Source organism: Panthera onca, chromosome B3 (assembly GCF_046562875.1).
Source record: "Panthera onca isolate mPanOnc1 chromosome B3, mPanOnc1 haplotype 2, whole genome shotgun sequence".
Classification (NCBI taxonomy): Eukaryota; Metazoa; Chordata; class Mammalia; order Carnivora; family Felidae; genus Panthera; species Panthera onca.
Window position 1 is genome coordinate 60,929,056 of NC_138344.1, and position 21,500 is coordinate 60,950,555.

At 45.1% G+C, this 21,500-nt stretch overlaps 1 protein-coding gene across 1 annotated transcript in view; it reads left to right on the forward strand.

Annotated features, from left to right (window-relative positions):
* The first annotated feature begins 8,418 nt into the window (after positions 1-8,418).
* PLA2G4E (phospholipase A2 group IVE) overlaps positions 8,419-21,500 on the forward strand; it is a 57,315-nt gene continuing 44,233 nt past the window's right edge. Inside the window, exon 1 of the mRNA XM_078448524.2 lies at positions 8,419-9,019. Coding sequence (XP_078304650.2) covers positions 8,840-9,019 — 180 coding nt within the window. The 5' untranslated portion in view covers positions 8,419-8,839. The remainder of the gene's footprint in view (positions 9,020-21,500) is intronic.

Consider the following 21,500-nt stretch of genomic DNA (forward strand, 5'->3'; position numbering starts at 1 on the left):
CCATCCTGATCCGAGTGAGGCCTACAACTCAGGCAGCTGTCAGGCCCACCCACAGTCTCCATGTGGATTGTACAAGGCTCTTTCTGCAGCCTGTGGGCCCCTCCTGGGCAAGGCCCAGACCCAGGGCTTGTCTCAGGGACAGGAAGGCCCTCCAAGCTGCCTCGTCACTGCTCCTGGGTCTGTGCTGGCAATCTGCTCTCTGACCAACACGGCTTGTGGCAGTGGGGATGCAAAGAGTGAACTGAAGGATATTTTATTTTCCTGTTAAATTTGATTTAACAAGGTATAGACCAAATGAGAATAATAGTATAAAAGTAATTGCTTGATAAAATTCAACACAAATGCAAGATTTATGAAAAGCTCTTAATATGTTAGGAATGGAAGGGCATTTACTTAACCAGATATAGAGTATCCGTGATGATTAATTCTATGTCAGCTTGGCTGGGCCACAATGCCCCAATAGTTAGTCAAACGGTATTCTAGATGTTTCTGTGAAAGTGTTTTGGGGATGAGATTAACATTTAAATCAGTGGACTTGAGTGAAGCAGATTACTCTCCACAACATGGATGAGCCTCATCTAATCAACTAAAGGCCTTAATAGGACAGAGACTGACCTACCATAGCAAGAGGGAAAGCTGCTGGCAGACTGCATTTGGACCCCTTGCAACTCTTCCCTGAGTTGCCAGTCTGCCAACCTTCCCTACAGATTTTGGACTCACCAAGCCTCCACGATTGTGTGAGCCAATTCCTTACAGTAAATCAATCAATCTCTCTCTTCCCCTCTCCCTTCCCCTTCCTCCTTCTCTTTCTCATATATATGTTTACATATGTATCTCCTGTCGGTTCTGTTTCTCTGAATAACCCTGACTAATACAGTATCTATTAGAAAGAAAAAAACTGCCCTGTCATCCTGAATGGTGAAATCTTAGACTCATTTCCATACAGTTCAGGAAGACCAGGATGCCTGCCAACTCCATTTCTTGATAACTGTTTCCTGGAGCTCATTTCGTTTCTGTGGGCTGGGAGTCCAGGCATGACGTAACTGGTTCTCTGCACTCAAGCTGTGGGCCAGGCCATCACTGGCAATCAGCTCAAGGCTCAGCTGGGGAAGGGTCTGCCTCCAAGCTGACACAGGTCAAGCCGGCAAGACTCAGGTCCCCATGGGCTGTTGGCCTGAGGCTGTCCCCTGGTTCTCTGTCACTAGGCCTGTCCACAGGGCAGGTCACAACACGGCAGCTGGCTTCATCAATATAAGCAAGCAAGGAGAACCACAGAGGGGGCCCGAGGGACATTCTAGGGAATGAAAATGACCAAACTCTGTGACAGATCAGATTCAGGGATATAAGGGCTGGGGGTGAAGATCCAAAGAAGATGCTGAAAGAGTTTGCAGCCTGAAAGAACCATGGGTGGTGAGAAAGATGGGGACCTTTAGACTTCTGAGCTTTGTGGTGGGCTTGGTTTGAGAAACTGTCCCGTGGTGAGTTACCTTACAGCAATGTGCTCAGAACCACAGCCTGGCATTTTTGAGCATTAAACTCGGGAAATGCTCTGGAGGACGGGAGCAACAAATGCTGACCCACAAAGTTCTAAGGAAGTCCAGCTGTGGTTTCAAAAGGCAAAAGGTAGCAAGGAGGAGAGTGACCACGCTTCCAGAACCCACACAGTCAGAATTCACAGGCCTGACCAGATCTCAGACCTTTTAGCTCATCACTCTTACCAAAGATAGAGAACTAACACCTGAGGATGTGATGGTGACTCGTCCAAGGTCATGTGACAAGCTCAGGACACTTACTGTTTATCTTGCGGTCATTACCCTTCTTTTAGGAATGGTACCCATTTCTTTGGGAGGCTCACCCCTCACCTCCACTCAGCCCACGAGCTTAGGACTCTCTCCCACAGCTTTCATGCCACGGTGGGCCTGTGGCCTGGTCTGGCCCTCAGAACAGCGTGCTGCATTCCCCTGGCCACAGAGACTGACTTAGAGGCAAGTATGTGGCCAGCCAGAGAGACACCAAGAAACTTTTTTAGGGCTACAGAGGTGGGCACTTTCTCCCACTGGACTTGAACCTGGGCAGATGTGAGGCTGAAGTGAGTGCCACCATCTGGCCCTGAGGAGGGAAGAGCCTGTCTGAGGATGGAAGGAAGACAGGAATCAGGCTCAGAGGTAGAGACACTGTGCTGTGTCACCAGTGTCAAGTCCAAGTTTAAATCAGTCCCCTTCCTGACTGTTCAGTCATTCATTCCAATGAATTCCTCCCCCGACCCAGCCACCATTTTTTGGCCTAATCTCACCTGAGTGGGGAGTTTTGTTGCCCACAGTCATGAATCCTAACTAATATACAAGAAGAGAGAGTTTAATGGAGAGGAGAATGTTGGATTCAGAACCCTGAAGTGGGAGAAAAAGTAGGCCTTTGCTTCTAGGCAATCAATGAAGACTTTTAGGATCAGGTATATTCCCTAGAGTAACCCGTGCACACATGCCCAGGACACATATATGAGACTGTGGCAGCACTATTTATGGCACCAAAAAGCTAAATCCAAATGGCCATCAATAGGGGAATGGATAAATAAGTCAAACAGTAGAATACAGCAAGGAAAAGTAACAAACTATGGCTTTGCACATTGACGTGGATGAATCTCAAAAATGCGACGTAGAGTGAAAAAAGAAAGTACGATACATTTGGATTAGTACCCAAATATCGAAAACTTGGCAGTATATTACTTAGGGGATATATACATCTGTAGTAAACATACAACAAGAGTTGGGAAAATGACAAACACAAATTCGGGTTAGTTGTTATGCTTACAGGGAAGTTATGATTACACAGAGACACACAGGAGCTTTAAAAGCGTTGGCAATATACTGTGTCTCCAGCTGGAGTGGTAGGGGTGGTGAGTACTTGGGCATATGTGTTTTATGACTTTTGACATCAAATATGTGAATGTGCATGATATGTATTCTTTTGTATTATGAAACATTTCATAATAAAAATAAATAGAAGAGCCAAGATCAATATCCGGGATGCCATCACAGCAGCCAACAGGAAGGTGTTTCCACACCTGATCTGGCAGCTCACGAGCTGAACATTTCTAAATGTTTGCATTTTCTTATTTAATTCTCACATTATCCCCATGAGGTAGGTACTGTTCTAAGAAGTAAGTTGTGGGGTGAGAGGTAGGTACTGTGTAGGTTGGGAGGTAGAGAGTCCATGAAATAACTTGACCAAGGCTATAGAGCCAGCAAGAGAGGTAGAGCCAGGATTGGAACCCAGGACTCCTGCAGAAACCACATGCTGGGCCACCCCGTGTACGGCCAAAGCCCATCCTTGGAGGCTGAACTAGCCCCCCATAATTCTCATTCCCAGTGCTGAGCTCTAGTAGCTACTGGATTGGCAGACATATCACAAACCAGGAGGCCTAAAGAATGTCTCATCTCCCCACAGGCTCTAGAACAGCTGAATCTGTGTTGCAATTTGGGTCCAAATTTCCCAGGACTGGAAGGAAAAGTCACCCTGCTTGAGACTGAGGGAGTTCCTGGGACCTGGGAACTTCAGTGCAAAAATGTGGAAAATCCAAGCATACCAGGAAAGGTTTGTCATCGTAACACCTGGTCATGAGCAGTAAGCAGGACAGAGGACAGGCTGAGCTGACATTGTGCTGATGCAGGGAGCTGGAGAAAACACCACATGACTCTTGACCTTTAGGTGTATTAACCCATCCACTAGTACAACATGACCCAATAAATGTCTTAAGGCTCTACTGATAGAAAAATGTGTCCCCCTTGTGTAAATGGACAAGAGAAAGCGGGAGTGCGTGTCCCTCCCTCATCAGCAGAGAGAGATGTGGGAAGAAGAGCTAGAAGCATTTGCCTCCCGCCCGAGAGCCACAGAAGGAAGCACAGGCTCTTCTCCAGCTCCAGCCCTCCCCAGGGAAGGGTCCGGTCTAGAGGGAATGACCCTTGAGTGAGCCATGAACAGTGAGGCGCCTCCCATTGTAGAAGGCGTTAGAGACCAGGATTGTGGGAAAGCTCTGGAGTCTTGAGAGGATTATTGAATTTCTGTTAGTCTGTTTTCTCAACTCTAAAAGGAGACAATAACCACGTCATAGCCTTGCTGTAAGGATTACACAGAACACTGTATGTGATGAAGTTGCTCTAATATCTGACACACAGGTACTCGATAAATGAGAGTTGTTATTTTTCATGTTTTATCATTATTTTCGACACGGATCTGTATCCTGATTGTGAGATTAAGACGGAGCAGTTTTATTTATATAAATGTCTCTGGTTCAACTCAAAATTACATCCTGGGTTGTGACACTTGATACAATGCTTGGTTTGAAAAGCAGACAATTAACTTCTAAGAGGCATGGTTACAGTTCAGGCAGCCACCACCAGGGGACTTCGTTGCCCGATGACAAAATAAATAAATAAATAAATAAATAAATAAATAAAACTAAAAATGAAAAGGCATGGAGTCGTAAACTGGAAAGTACACAGAGCATACTCATCACTCTGTAAACCTTTGCACAAAATATGCTTTAAAACCTTATCTTTCTAGTTACTTTTCCACGATTAACTGCCCTAGCTCAAGCCCCTTTATCTTGCCACATTTTCACAACTTACTACCCTTTGTCCAACTTAGTCTGTAAGTGTTTGGCTCTATTTCTTTAGATCTTCGTTTTTCTTGTGAGGGTTCCCTTGTACGTGTTTTTTGTTTTTTGTGTTTTAACCTATTTCAATTTGTGTTTTTCTCTTGTTAATTTTTCTTTTTCTTTTTTTTTTTTTTTTTTTTTTTATTCAAGTGAGTATAGTCTTGGCTTCAGGAGTAGAACCCAGTGATTCACTCATCTCTTACATATGACACCCAGTACTCATCCCGAAAAATGCCCTCCTTAATGGCCATCACCCACACCACCCACCTCCCCTCTAGTAGCCTTGAATTTGTTCTGGAGCTCCAGCCAAGAATTTAAGACAAGTAGAGGAAAACCTCGTCCTGCCCGCCACTATAATAGGTAAATTTTCATGGCCCACCGAAAAGACTTGATTCTAATGAAAGTAAATAGAAAACCAGCTCAATATTATTCTATTGAAAAATCGGTCAAGAAATTAAACTGGTTTGATTGAATTTGCTCAGAAAAGTACTTTTTTCCCTTTCTTATTTAAAATGTTAAATTTACATAAATGTATGTATTATTATGTAAACTTAAAAATACATTCCCATTATAAGCAACTGGAACAGGACAGGGATATAAGCCTCCTCTCCCCTTCTCTGATTTCCATTTCCTACTCCTATTATCAATTTGAGGATTTTTTTCATAAAACATTTTCTTTTCTTTTTTTAAAAGTGTTTATTTATATATTTTGAGAGAGAGAGAGAGAAAGAAAGAGAGGGGGATAGTGCATGAGCAAGCATGAGCCAGGGAGGGGCAGAGAGAGGGGAAGAGAAAAAATCCCAAGCAGGCTCTGTGCTGTCTGCACATAGCCCCACACTGGGGCTAGATCCCACGTACTGTGAGATCATGACCTGAGCCGAAATCAAGAGTCGGAGGAGCAACAGACTGAGCGACCCAGGTGCCCCTCATAAAGCATTTTCTAGAAAAAAAATTCATCAACACTAGTATACTTCTCATTAAGATGCTTATATTTAACAGAACGAAGTCAAAACTTCCTCCACATTGTAAAGCAGATGCATGTTAAGGCCACACGTCCCTAGTAACTGCCTCAGTTTATTCTGTCACCGCTCGCCCTTAAATGCTGTTACATCTTCGAATCATCTTCCACTTTCCCATTGTGTCCTTTCTCATCAGCATTTATCAAGTCCCTGTCCTGGGCGGCACACTTTGCCCAAACACACTCCTTTCCTTACATGAGGGAGAAGGCCACACAGGCGGAAATGAGCACAGCAAGACCAGCTGTAATGGGTGGGGGTGGGGAGCCGTTATAAATATTTAATTGTGTATATAGTTAAGTTTAGAACACATTTTCTGTTAGGAACAATTCTGATCTAAGCCATTCTGGGCCAGCATCACCAGGAACCCTGGGCCACGCTGCAGCTCAGGTGAATGGGATCTTCTGCAGGACTGGTGGGGAGGGGGCCCAGGGGCCCTCAGGGGTTTCTGGACACAAGCTGCCAGGGCAAGACCATGTGTTTTGGCTGAGGTTGAAGTTCGTTTGCTTGCCTTTTATTTGTAACATGTAGGAGGTGGATTTTGCAGGGGACTAAGCAAGGGAAGCCTGGAAACTCTTTATAAAGATTTCTTTTTATTTATTTACTTATTTTTGTATAGAGAGAGAAAGTGCAAGTTGAGGAGGGATAGAGAATCCCAAGCAGGCTCAGCGCTGTCAGCAAGGAGCCTGATGGGGGGCTCGAACTCACAAACGGTGAGATCATGACCTGAGCTGATGTCAGACGCTTACCCGACTGAGGCACCCAGGTGCCTGTTACAAACACTTCTAAAAGAAAAACACATCCAGATACTCCCTGACACAGATCTGGGAAAGGTGTGAGGGCTCCTCTGGTCTGCTCACCAGGGTTGGGAGGGCGAGCCCCACAAGCACTAATGCCCCAGAGGGTCTGGAGGGAGGGGCTCCAGGACTCAAGTATAAGCCACCATAGGGGCTGGCAGTTTCAACTACTGTGACACTAGGGACACTGCCCAGTCACCTTCTGATTTGTTTCTTTTTTTTTTTTTTGCCAGTTTTATTGAGATACGATTGACAAATAAAAATTATATATACTTAGGTTGTTCTAGGTTATTATTATTATTTTTAACATTTATTTATTTTTGAGACAGAGAGAGAGAGAGAGCATGAACAGGGGAGGGTCAGAGGAAGAGGGAGACATAGAATCTGAAACAGGCTCTAGGCTCTGAGCTGTCAGCACAGAACCCAACGTGGGGCTCGAACCCACAGACCACGAGATCATGACCTGAGCTGAAGTCGGACGCTTAACCGACTGAGCCACCCAGGCGCCCCTCAAGGTTATTATTAAAAGGTGTACAATGTGCTGCTGAGGATCTGGTGTTGTCTTCCCTGATTAACATCCATCCTCCCTGGTGGACAGGGGAGGAAGGACACCTTTGTAAATGTATGTCCTGCTTTTAGGCAACTAAGGGGAGGGCAGAGAGCTTTTCCTGTATCTGCTTCTCCTCACTTGCCTTTCAGCTTGAAATAATCCTCATGCCATGTGGCAGATTTGGGGTGGGGAGAGGTGGGTGCAAATTGTACTACTCTTCAGCACAGACAGAAAAGTGACACTTTACACACGACTTTAGTCAGTTGGACTGTGGTCTGGCCGCTGCTGGGTTTCTTTCCTTTTTTTTTTTTTTCTTTAATGTTTATTTTTGAAAGAAAGAGAGACAGTGTGAGCGGGGGAGGGGCAGAGAGAGAGGGAGACACAGCCCGAAGCAGGCTCCAAGCTCTGAGCTGTCAGCACAGAGCCTGACGCAGGGCTCAAACTCATGACCTGAGCCGAAGTCAGACACTCAACCGACTGAGCCACCCAGGCACCCCTGCTGCTGGGTTTCTGATAGTGCTGCTTAGGCCAGAGACAGTCTCCACTGGAAAACCATGGCCTCGGAAAAGAGAGACTTGAAACGGGGGAGCTCATGGGGTGTCCCAACTAGAGAGGATGCTGGATCACTGAGAGCCAACACACAGAGAGATGAAAAGACACACATTTTGAATGTACATTCAGTTTTTTTAGAGAAAGAGAGTGTGTGAGTGGGGGAGGGACAGAGAAAGAGAGAGAATCCTAAGCACCGCAAAGCCTGAATGACCACTACCCTGGTCATGACCTGAGCTGAAATCAAGAGTCCAGCATTCAACCAACTGAGCCACCCAGGCACCCCTTGAACGTACATTTTATTTTACTTTTTTTAAATTTATTTGAGAGAGAAAGAGAGAGAACGAGCAGGGGAGGGGCAGAGAGAAAGGGGGACAGAGGATCTGAAGCGGGTTCTGCAAGGACAGCAGAGAGCCCAGTTCAGGGCTCGAACCCACGAACTGCGAGATCATGACCTGAGCCGAAGGCAGACGCTTAACCAAATGAGCCCGTGAATGTACGTTTTAAAGCACTTGTAAACAAAACATACCAAGGGTTTGCGTTTTGTTTTTAGTTTATTGTTTTTATTTTTACCACGGAGCTATGATGCATTCTCTTTCAGCTGCCAGAGACAGCATCTGTATTAAATCAAAGAAAGAGCTCAAACGAGAGACAGATTAAATTATTAAATGCTCTTCTGGGCTGTACCCGCCTCCATCAGCCCTGAACACCAGGCCAGGTATCTATTTTCGGGGCTCAATAAAGAGATGCAGGGGTGTCAGCCAAGAGCCAGGGAGTGACTTCGCCTCCATCAGGGGCCAGACAGCCTCGGCCACTTCACCTCCAGCCCTGCCTCCTCCTGGCCTCCCCACTGACATATTGAGTTTCACAACGTTAAAAATAGCTGCTGAGCTGTGAGAAGCTATCTCTGAGCCTGGATCCGAGCTCAGAAAGGCAGGCCTCCCTTAACCAAGAGCCGCCCTAGGTGAGCGTAATTCTAGCTCCCTCCAGACTTTTCACACAGCACAAGAACAGTCTCTTCGCCAAAATAGGTCCGGAGTGGTTGAAATATTCACAGAAATGTGGGATTCTTTTAGCTAAGCCCTGACTTCTTTCACCTCCTTAATAATTCACCAGGCTCATTTATCTTCGGGAGGAATCCAATGGCATTGCTTCCACGTTCTTGCAAAACTCCCTTCAAATTTCCTGAGGATGTTCAGACACCTCGCCGTGAAGGACTAGCCCCACCTCCACACAGCCTGTGCTGAGCCCCAGTGAAGGGGACGCTGCCTTAATGACTCTCCAGAGCTCGGAAGGCTGTCCTGGCCTGGGAACTGATGTGTTTGCCCCACAGGAGCTACAGGGGGCTGAAGAGAGCAGGTCGGAAAGAAATGTCAGTGAGTTTGAGCACACACAGGACCTGGAAACTCCCAGTCTCCCACCCCTGCTTCCCACAGCCCTTGGGGGCTCTCAGGTATGTCTGCGTTCCTGGCTAGAAGATTCCTAGCTCCTTAAATTTTACCCCGACTTTGCTGGCTCCGAATAAGATCACCTGCATCACCATAGAGTTAAGAAGCTGTATTTTTGTTGATTTCCTTCTTTCCCAGAGGAATCCCTTCACCCCCACCCCCCTCACCTGTCCTCACCTGCCTCCTTGACCCCAAGAGCTGTTAACTAAAACAACTACACCTGTTACGGACTGCATTCCAAGTGCCTGACGCTCTGCTGGGGAGGGATTAGCATTTCTGTTTGTTGATGAGACCGAGGCTCAGCGGGATTGAGGTCACACACCTCGTCAGTCCAAGGGAGACCTGAGCTGGAAGATATTTCTATTAATACGATCCCGAGGAGAGTGGACAAGGACCTAGCAGGGTGTCTGACACAGAGTAGGTGCTCAAACCGCACAATTAGCACCGTGGCAGAGCAGGGTCATAAATGTTGGGGAGAATGTGTAGATTTGGCCTTCCTGAGGAGCCCCACCTATCGGCTAGTGAAGAGAAAACCTTGAATAAGTAAGTCCCGTTGGTAATTTAGTGGGCTACAAAAATTGAACAGTGTCTGTAGGTAATTCTCAGTGGATCCAGATCTGCCCACCAGCTTCTACTCTGGGTGAGTGTGTGAGCTTCCTGCAGAGGCTCAGTGACTGGAGAGGAGTCAAGGTTCTTGTATCCTTCTGGCAGCTACATTCTCGGCAATGGTGCCAGGCTGACTTCTGCAGCCATAAGCCTCTTCCTCCTGTGGGCCTGCATCTCGCTCATAAGGAGCATTGGTCTCTTTGCCTCCTATAGGCCTTTCTGTCTCTGCCTCACCCTCTTTCTGGCCCCAGCTTGGTGGGTCCATCCTGGGCCTTGACCCTGGGGTCACTTGCCTGGCCCCGATAGGCCCCATATCATAGCTGTGGTTGTCAACCAGCTTCTACCACGCAAGGCGACTGAGGGCTGCTGGGGGGATGACCAATCCTCCCAATCCTCCCAAGCATACCACTCTACCTCTTGACCAGGCTGACTGCCCCATACAATCACCAGGATCCCTGCCAGTGACTCCTCTCAGAGTCACAAGTGAAGAGTGGTCAAGGCTCCCACCCTAGTGTTTCCCTCAACCTCCCTGCCCCACACCCTTCCCACCATTCCTGTAACCCTTCAGTCCTTGGGGAGCACCCACCAGTCTTCAAATAGCTCCTCATCTGCCCCCCGTTCTAGTCCTTGAAGGGTTTCCCTCTAGGACCACCATATGGATTAGACCTTTGTCTTTCTAGATCCCCATTAGAGGCCAGCATTACTAGGTAGTACATTGTCATCCAACAATACTTCAGCAAAAATCAGTTTATCAGACTAGCTTTGAATCAGTTTTCAGAGTCACCACTTCCTGCACTGGATTCTTAGGTAACTCTTCCTGTGGCTTGTTACGCCTCTCTCATCTCGAAAAGACCAGGAACCACATCTGGAGCACTTATTCATTGGTTGAACCAATATTTATTGAGCTCCTACTGTGTTCCCAGTGTTGTTCTAAGAGTGGGAGACAGAGCACTGAGCAGGTCAGACAAGATCCAATGCTCCTGAATCTTACATTCTAATGGGGGAGACAGACAATAAGTAAATAGATGACTATTTCCATGTCACAGATAGCAGAACAAAATATGTGATAATGAGGGACTGGCAGCAAGGAGAGGACCTCAGTAGGATGGTAACATTTGAACCGAGACCTGAACAGTGAGAAGAATGGTGGGAAAATGTACCAGAGAGAGCAAATTCTAAGGGCAAAGGCCCTGTTGAGATGGGCACAAGGTTGATCTGTTCTGGAAACAGAGAGAAAACCAGTGTGTCTGGGGCAGCAGAGAGCAGGGAAAGAGAGGGAGAAGTTGGTGGTAGAAGATGAGGTCAGAGTCTTAGGCTGGCCCAGATGCTACGGAGGTGGCTCTTGTGTCATTCTGAAGCAGTGGGAAGCCACTGAAAGGTTTTAATCTGAAGTTCGACTTTGTTTGATTTGTGTTTTACATGGATCACTTTGGCTGGTCTGTGGAGAATGGGCTGCCTGGCAGACAAGAGGGGACCCAGGAAGACAAGTGAGGAGGTTTTAGCTGCAGTCCAGGAGAAAATGGTGGAGGATTGATTGGTGGCGGTGGACAGCAGAAGTGGACAGATTCTGGATTTTTCAGGAGGCAGAACTTACAGGACTTATTGATACATTGGATGCTAAATAAGACATCAGTGATGGCTCCTAGGTTTTTGCCTTAACAAGTGGGAGGTACACTTACTCACAAAAGTGCGAAACAGGTTGAGGTGGAGGGGACTGGAGGTTTCTGTCTCAGACATTTAAGTGTTTTTTTTTATGTTTATTTATTTATTTTGAAACAGAGAGTGAACAGGGAAGGGCAGAGAGAGAGAGAGGGAGAGAGAATCCCAAGCAGAGAGATTTCAGCACTGTTAGTACAGAGCCTGATGCGGGGCTCGATCTCATGAACTGTGAGATCATGACCCAAGCAGAGATCAAGAGTTGGACGCTTAACTGACTGAGATACCCAGGAGGCCCTTGGAAGTTTTAAATTTGAGATGCCTGGGGCACCTGGGTGGCTCAGTAGGTTAAGCGACCAGCTTAAGCTCAGGTCACGATCTTGCAATTCATGAGTTCGAGGTCCGCATCGGGCTCTGTGCTGACAGCTCAGAGCCTGGAGCCTGCTTTGGGTTCTGTGTCTCCCTCTCTCTGTCCCTCCGCTGCCCCCTCCTGCTTGTGATCTGTCTCTCAAAAAATGAATAAACATTAAAAAAATAAATACGTAAATAAATTTGAGATGCCTGTTATTTACCGAAGTAGAGATGTCAGGTGGGCAGCCTCAGGTACTCAGGAGATAGGGTAGGAAGATAATCCGTTTAATACATAAAGCAGAGTATAGATGATTTTTAAAGCCACAGAGCCGGATGAGATCTCCAAAGGATGGGATGAAGAGACGGAAGAGAAGAGGCATGAGTTTGTGAGCTCTGCTTCCCACTTTCGGGATGCCTGGTGGAGGTAGAAGAGCTGGCAAGGGGGGGCAGACAGAGCAGGCAGCCAGTGAGACTGGAAGAAGCCAAGGAGGAGGTGGTGTCCTGGGAGCCCAGAGACTTTCTCTATAAATGTCCCACGCTATCATCAGAGTAGGTTATCAGTAAAAAGCACAAATTTTGTGCCACGTATTCATGTCTTGTCTGGCCTAGACCTGGAGCATTGAGAAATGGGCCACTGCCTGGCCAGCTGGCTGGCTGCTGGCCTAGGAGCCCACACAGCTCTCTTTATCTCTGACATCAAGGCTGATACCTCCTGGCTCCAGAGGCCTGGTGAAATCAGGCCCCACCCCTGCTGCTTCCCTGCTCCTGTCACATGCCCTGTGGCCCCGTGCCCACCCTTCTCTCCTGGCAGGGCTCACTGACTCGGTGCCGCCCGGTGCCGCCTACCTGGCATGAGGCAAGCTCATTTCCAGCTCTTCTCCTGGATTCTGCAGCTTCCCCTCCTGGAATGTCTCCCTTCCATCCTCCTGCTGCCTTTCCTTTCAGGCCCAGCTCAGGGCTCAGTTCTCCAGTCTCTCCCCACCTGCCCTCTACTCTGCTACTTGGTGGATCGCCCTTCAGGACCACCTCTATGGTTACACCTTTCCTGGCCAGGTGACTGAAGCCCACTGGACGCCTCTGCTCCGCCCTTCATATCTAATCCATCTTCCTACCGTGTAGGGTCTGCCTCGAAATCCCTCTAGCATCTCACCACTTCTGTCCATCTCTGCCCCTCACCCTGGCCCAAGGCACCATTTCCCATCTGAACCACCGCAGCTCACCTTCCCACCTCTAGTCTTGTCCCCTCCATTCCCCACATGGTAGCCAGTGATTTCCTTCACATCACTTCTCTGCTTAACATCCGTCAGTGGCATCCAATCCCTCAGGATAAAATACCAAATCCTTACCAAGTCTTTCAAGGCCTCATGTGATTCAGCCAACTGCCCACCTTCCCAGACATTTCTCACCCAATCACTCCCTACTTACGATGCTCCAGACACACATGTTCAGCTCCTAGATGCGCCAGCTTTTACCACCTCTCAGCACCTTGCACGTGCTGTGCCTGCAGCCCACACGGGACGAACTCTGATCTGCCTTTAGGTTTACCTTAAAGACTGTTTCCTCCAGTGGGGCACCTGGGTGGCTCAGTCAGTTAAGCATCCGACTTCGGCTCAGGTCATGACCTTGCGGTTTGTGAGTTTGAGCCCCGCATCAGGCTCTGTGCTGACAGCTCAGGGCCTGGAGCCTGTTTCAGATCCTATGTCTCCCTCTCTCTTTGCCCCTCCCTAGCTTGTGCTCTCGGTCTCTCTCTGTGTCTCAAAATTGAATAAATGTGAAGAAAAAAAAAAAGGCTGCTTACTCCAAGAGGTCATTCCTGACTCTTTCCACAATCAAAATCACGTACCGTCTGCTGGTGTCTTTTTTTTTTTTTAAGTTTCTTAGAGAGCAAGTGGAGTAGGGGTAGAGAGAGAGGGAAAGAGAGAATCCTAAGCAGGCTCTGCATTGTCAACACAGATCCTGATGTGTGGCTCGAACTCATGAACCGTGAGATCATGACCTGAGCTGAAATCAAGACTCGGACACAGGGGCACCTGGGTGGTTCAGTTGGTTAAGCATCCGACTTCGGCTCAGGTCGTGATCTCGCTGTTCATGAGTCCAAGCCCTGCATCGGGGTCTGTGCTGACAGCTCAGAGCCTGGAGCCTGCTTCAGATTCTGTGTCTCCCTCTCTCTCCCCTCTCCCGCTCGCACTCTCTCTCTCTCTCTCTCTCTCTCTCAAAAATAAACATTAAAAAAAAAAGTCAGATGCCTAACCGACTAAGCTACTCAGGCACCCCACTTCTAGTGTCTTTTATAGCACCCTGTGCTGTTCCTTGATCAGACTTATCACAATTTATAACTATAAATTCCTTTCTACTTCCTTGCTCATTGCCTAGCAACTGTACATCACGGAAGAGCAGGTGCCGCATCTGTTTTGACACCCAGAACCTACAGCATGGCACCTAGCACTAATAGGTGCTTAAAGCACATTGCCGTCAATGAACAAAGCTTTCTTTGACTTCTCCAGCTCCAACTGATCTGTAGGTTCTTTGCCTTCCAGGTGCACTTATAGCTGGTTCTTCCCAATTTATTTGTTTCATAGCAAACGCAATAAAAATAGCAATAGCCATAATTCGTTGAGGTTTATGACATGCCAGACTCTGCGTGCCATGTATGCATACGTGCGTGTGCATTTCTTGACAACAATCCTGCGAAATAGGTACTATTAACATCACTTTACAGGTCATGAAAATGAGTCTCAGAGAGATAAAGTAATTGCCTAATGCTACCCAACTAGTCAGTGTCACAGCCAAGATGCAGATTCAAGCCTCTCTGACTCCAAAACTCTTCTTTCCTCTACATTTGTCTGTTGGTGTTGTCTCTAGCTGGCCTGTGAAATTTTGTTGCTGTTGTATTTTGTCAGTGGCCTCTTTGCTTTGTGGTGGTGGTTGTTGTTTGTTTGATGGCTGGTTTGGTTTGGTTCTGGTATCTTCCACTTCTACATTGCAGGTGCTATGTTAATACCTGCTACTTATGAGGGTGTGTCGGTGGGCAGGTGAGAGCTGTGCAGGACAAAAGTTCTGTATTTCTGTCAAAGTCGCCCCGCAAGGTGAGTGCTAGGGCTGGGTATAAGGACGGTGGAATGGATGGCCACCCATAGACCTTGACCTATGGGGGCCCAAAGGTCCACTTTCCCCTAATATCTCCCCCACCAGGCCAGGCTGGCCCTGCCCCTCCCTCCCCTCTCTTCCTAGTGAAATTCTCACCACTGGAGTTGCTTATGTGCGTGACTGTCGGAAGGCCTCTCCCATAGGCTTGTCAAGTAGCTGCAGGGATTAACAAACTGTCCCCTGGATCTAGGGCAAGGCTGGATAGGGAGTAACAGAATCTCAAAGCTGAAACAGACCATCTAGATTCTAGAGCAATCTCCTGCACAGCAGAGGAATCTCCTCTGTGCAAGTACCCCTTGGATAATTCCAGCAATGGAAATTTAATACTTCCCATATGACTAAGTTCTTACTTACACTGAGGTCAAGTCTACCCACCCACAAAGGCCCATTTCCACCATCAGGTGTGACACATCAATGCAATCCTTTTCTCTAATTGATAGCTCTTTTCATACCCTGAGTCAGTTTCCATATTCAGCAGTTTCAGGACCCTGCTGTCCTGGGCTCCACTATCTGCTTCGGTTAAGTTTTCCATGAGCCATGGCTTTGCTCTCTGCCTTATCCCTTGGTGGATGTCCCAGCTGGGGGAAAGAGGAGGATCCAGATGGTGAGGTGGGAGGAGGAGGAGAGGGCCTCTGAGCACTTGAAGAAAAATTCCTCCCCCGAACAGACCTGCCTGACTCTGTCCTTACTCAGTGCTTCCTGTTGCTCTCAGAGAATATGCATAAAAGAATATACCTATGTACTTTTTACAGTTAACATATGCAGATATCTAGTATGGTGACCTGGCACATAGCATGAAATACAGCAGTTTTCTTTCCCTGTCTCTTTTTTTTCCTAAACATATAACATGTTATTTAACATATATCATTTTATCTATTTACCTAACATACAATAATTCTACTTTTTCTAAAAGTTGGTTTTCTGACTACCAAGAGCATGTAACACTTGTTCAGTGTAGACATTAGAAAAAATTTTAAGTTTAATAAAGAAAATAAACATTCCCAATAATCTCATCATCCAGAGATAACTTCTTGAAGCCTTGATATATTTCCTTTGAGTTCTTTTTTCTACGCACATACATACATAGAAATCAGTAGTATTTACATATACATATATGTATACATGCAATATTGAGCTCGTATTGTAAGAACTTTCCTACCTATCAGCAAATGGTAATCATTTTCCCTTGCTGTTAGAAAAAAAAGATAAAAAATGGCTACAATTATCACACCATCCAAGCATGATCATATCTGCCAATTTTTGATGTTATGAGTACTACCTCAAAGCCTAGAAAATATGCCATTAATACCCGAATTACAATGATTCCTCTCTCCTCTTTGCCGGCTTGGCAGAGAGATAGCACTATTTCCCCAAGATTCCACTCCAAGAAGCTCAGAATTCCCAGGCTGGTGTCCCTGTCACTGAGAGAGTTTCCCTCTCACTTGTCTGCTGACTCTAGACTTCTCCTCAGAGGTATCTCTGCTGACTTGCCCAGACTAAGGAATGCACCTGCCCTGACAGGATTAATGAAGAGAACCCCCCCGCCCCCAGCAAAGTTACCAGATTACCAACTATCACCTGGTAATAAGGTTCTCTCAACCCCCCCACACAGGGAATCTGTTCCCCCACAAATAGACCCATCGTAGCAAGGTGAGCAAAGGAGTCTCAACATTACTCCTGTACCTTAGATTCCAATAAACTAAGCCCTAAAACTGAGTCCTAGACACTGGTCCAACCTTCTCTCATCTTTATGGGCGTTTCCTCTCTGTGACTCCCATTGTCCTTCCTTGCCATCTGGCCTCAATGGTTTTCTTGAAGATCTCCTCAGTTCATCATATACATTTCAATAATTTCAATACTGAGTGGAAAGAGGTTAGGGTCCCAACCTTCTTTTTCCACCAAGAGACTTCTTTGCTCCTACTTAAATTTATGGATGCAATGAGATTCCTAAGGAAGAGAGTGACTACCCAGCTCCACTCAGCAATGTCCGAGGCCCAAACACCATGGGTATATTAAGGAGGGGATGATTGCTATCTCCATCCATCAATGGCTTCTAAGTCACAGCCCTTGTTAGGCTAAATAAACAAACAACAACAGAAATGAAAAGCAGTTACAGAAATAATGCTACATCGAACATCACTGAGGATTTGTGTAAGAGTTTATGTACAATAAATTCCTAGAAATAGAATTGTAGAATATAAGTTCATGCAAGTTTTAAATATTAATGAAGATTACCAAATTGCCCTCCAAAAAGTCTATGCCAATTTACATTCTCTCAACAAAGTCTTATAGTCTTCCCCACACCCTGACCAACGTGAAGCTTTATCGTTTCACCCCTGCCAATCTGATAGATGAAAAATGGAATCACTTTGTTGTTTTAATTTACATTCTTATTATTAGTGGTAATCTTTTATAGGCTTATTGCATATTCCAATGATCCCAACTTTGTTGAACATTAGAATCACCAGGGAAGCTTTTAAAAATCTCAATGTCTTTTGGGATGAGCACTGGGTATCGTATGGAAACCAATTTGACAATAAATTTCATAAAAAAAAAAAATCCCAATGTCCAACTCACATGTCACATCGATTATATCAGCTATCAGGGAGCCAGGCATCAATATTTGTTTAATGATCTCCAGGTGATTCCAGCGTTTACCAAAGTTGGGGAGGCACTGAAATATGCATAAGTACCATGATGTTTGTATCTTTTATCAATTTTTCTATTGCATTGTTTGCTTTTTAATATTTATTTTAAAGAGCTTTTTCTTTACTGGGAAAATTACCCCTTCATGAAATTGACAAATATTTTTACAAATTAGCCTTTTATTATTATTTATGGTTGTTTTGACACAGAGAAATTTAATATGTATGTAGTCAGAATTATCAATTTGTTTCCTTCATTGCATCTCAGTTTTGTGTCTTGTTTCCTAACTAATGATGATAAAGAAATAACTAATTTATTTTAATGTAAAGAGTAAGGTATGGATCCAGTTTATTCTTTTTTTTCCTTTTTTCAACGTTTTTTTTTATTTATTTTTGGGACAGAGAGAGACAGAGCATGAACGGGGGAGGGGCAGAGAGAGAGGGAGACACAGAATCGGAAACAGGCTCCAGGCTCCGAGCCATCAGCCCAGAGCCTGACGCGGGGCTCGAACTCACGGACCGCGAGATCGTGACCTGGCTTAAGTCGGACGCTTAACCGACTGCGCCACCCAGGCGCCCCGGATCCAGTTTATTCTTTCTCCAGATGGCAAAATAGTTACTTTTTTTAAGAAAGTAATTTTCCAACATAATATCAAATAATCCATCTTTTCCCCTATTAATTTGTAATGCTATCATTTTTTTCACATGTAAATCTCTTATTTATTTTGCCCCAGGTTTACTTATTATACTTTCATTGCTATTGTACATGGGATCTCATTTTCTCTTGTGGTTATGATTTTTATAGGAAAATTTACAGTTTTTTAATTATTTTTTAATCAGCCATCCTTATTATGCCCTAAGTTGAAACAGACACGTACATACACTGTTTTTATAGTTATCTTTCTTTTTCTTTTAAGTTTATTTATTTATTTTGAGAGAGAGAACACATGAGTGGGAGAGGGTCAGAGAGAGAGAGGAGAGAGAAAATCCCAAGCAGGCTCAGCACTGTCAGTGAGGAGCCCGATGTGGGGCTCTAACCTGTGAACCAAACAGTGAGATCATGACCTAAGCCAAAATCAGACGCTTAACTGACTGAGCCACCCAGGAGCCCCTATAGTTCTCTTTCTAATGACTGCATAGAATTTAATCATAGGAATATGCCATTATTTATTAAAATATCTACCAATATTGAACTTTGGGATGATTTTCAACTCTTAACCATTAAAAATTTAGATACAATTAACATTTTTAAGCATGTAGCATTTTCTTCTCTCAGTGTGAGTTTCCAAGAGTAGAATTACTTGGGCATAAATAATTTTATAGCTTCTGATAATTCCTGTTCTATCCTGATAAATATTGATGGTGGTTGGTTTGACTATGGTGAAGGAGGACTGAGGCAGGGGAATCAATAGAGAGTCCCAAGAATATGGGTAAGAGAAAGTAAAGGATCTTGAAAAGATGCCCAAGATTACTAATAATCAGGAAATACACATTAGAACTACAATGAGATACCATTTCATACCCACTGGATTAACAAAACTCAGAAAGTCAGTTGATAATCCTGGGTATACACTAATGGGAACCCTTTTCCATGGTGGTAGGAGTATAAATCAGTAAAAATACTTTGGGGAACAAGTTGGCAATATCTAGTAAAATTGGTGGTAATATACCTTATAACTAAGCAATTTCTACTTCCAGGGGGATATACACTAAAGAAACACAACACTTATAGGAATGCTGCAGTGTTTTTGGCACTATTCTTCATTGAATCTAAGGTACAACATTCACTAAGGGAAAATATCGCCAATTAAAGTATAACCCATTGTTGTTTTTAAAAAGATTTTTTTTTTATGTTGGGGAGCCTGGGTGGCTCAGTTGGTTAAGCATTTGACTTTGGCTCAGGTCATGATCTCACAGCTCATGACTTTGAGCCCATCATGTGGCTCTGTACTGACAACTCAGAGCCTGGAGCCTGCTTCCGTGACTCTGTCTCTCTCTACCCCTACTCTGCTCATGCTCTGTCTCTGTGTCTGTCTTTCTCTCTCTTTCTCTCTCAAATGTTTATTTTTGAGAGAGTGAGAGAAAAGGAGAAAGAATGAGAGAGAGAGAATGTGAAGGAGGGAAGGGGCAGAGAGAGAGAGGGAGACACAGAGTCCGAAGCAGGCTCCAGGCTCTGAGCCGTCAGCACAGAGCCGAAAGCAGGGTTCAAACTCACCAACCATGAGATCATGACCTGAGCTGAAGTCAGATGCTTAACCAACTGAGCCACCCATGCACCTTCCCATTGTTGTTTTCTATAAGTATCTCTTAATTCAGAGATTTTTAAATGTGAAAAACGCATGCCTTAGAATTGATGAAATACAGTAATAGCAAAACTTAGATACAACTTAAGTGTCCATCACACAAAACATGCAGATAAGTTGTGCTGTACTTTATAGTTGTACTTTTATATTGGTATATATACCAATATAGGCAAATCCTGTAAACATAATATCTGGTTGGGGGAAAAAAATCCAAGTTTACTATAGAATGCATATCCTCCATTATGTGATGCCACTTATATAAAGTCTAAAACATGTAAAGTGATACCAAATAGAACTTAGAAATACAGACATATTTAGAAAAGAAATAAAGAGGGGCGCCTGGGTGGCTCAATTGGTTGAGTGTCCAACTTTGGCTCAGGTCATTATCTCATGGTTCATGAGTTCTAGCCCGACCTTTGACTTGCTGCTGTCTGCACAGAGCCTGCTTCGGATCCTGTCCACCTCTCTCCAGCTAACCCTCTCTTTCTCTCTCTCTCTCAAAAATAAATAAACATTAAAAAAATTTTTTTAAAGAAAAAGAATAAAGAAATGCCTTGGAATGATGGCTAGAAATCCAGGGTTGTGGTTCTCCCCTGAGGAGAGGGGAAATGACTATGTTACCACTGTTTTATTTTTTACTCTGAGTAGTGGATTCATAGATGTTTACTTTATTATTCTCTATACATTTTTCATGTCATAAAATTGCTTAATATTTTTTTAAAAGGAGAAACTGAAATTATAGGCTAAGCTAGGAAGATGTACTTTGTGGGAGGCTGTTTTATTTGGACTGGGAAGCAATTTCTTCCTCCCTCCTTCTATCCTCTTGCAGCTGGATGTCTTTGGGTTAAAGGTCATCCCAAAAGTCAAATGTTGAGCTCATTTGTGAATTCTTATCCCAGCCTGCTTAGGATACTATTTCCATTTCCTGTGGTCCTTCTGCCACCTGCTTCTTCTTATGCATTGTCTAGTGGGCCTGCCCCATCCTGCCTGCCTTTCCCTTCCGTCAACTCAGCCTTACTCACAGGTTGAGGATGGCCGCCTGTTTCCAACCCTAGCCAGGAGAAGGGGTGAGCTTCCTCTACCCCAGCTCTAGGCAGCAACAGTAACCAATGCTCTTTTCCATCCCAGTTTACCTGGTGTTGAAATGCAGTGGTGAAGGCAATCATCACTCCTCCCATGACTAGGAAAGGCTTTACCTATGCTGAGGTGTCACAAAGGCAATAGGTATGTGAGTGGGAGGTAGATGTATTATAGGGTTGACTTGCAGAGTCAAAGACCAACAAGAGACCTCTGTAGATCCTAGGAACAAGGGGAGGGATTGGGGCAGATGAGAGAAATAACTTGGAAGAGTTCTCATCCCATTTTCCCCCAAACAGTCTCCTGAAGACAAAAGCACAGACATGTACCTCCCACCCTCAATGTGTCCTGGAGGAGATTTGGTTTTCCTAATTTGAAGGCATAAGGGACTCAGTTCAGGAGACAGAAGAGGACACAACACTGGGGTAGTTCTCCCCTCCCCTCTCCCTAATGGAGAGTCCCAAATAGAGACCTGCCACAGAGGTGGTGGTCAGGTGAATTAGCCAGAACTCCTTCAGCCGCAGTGCAGAATAATGGAAGCTGGATTCAAATAAGCATAAGATGGGTTGGGTGTGGGGATGCCTTTATTGTCTTGTGTAATTGGTAAGTCCAAGGTATATGAGGGCTTCAGGCATGGCTGAATTTAGTAGTCCAGAACACATTCTCAGAACTTTCCCTTTTTCTCCCTATCTCTCAACTTT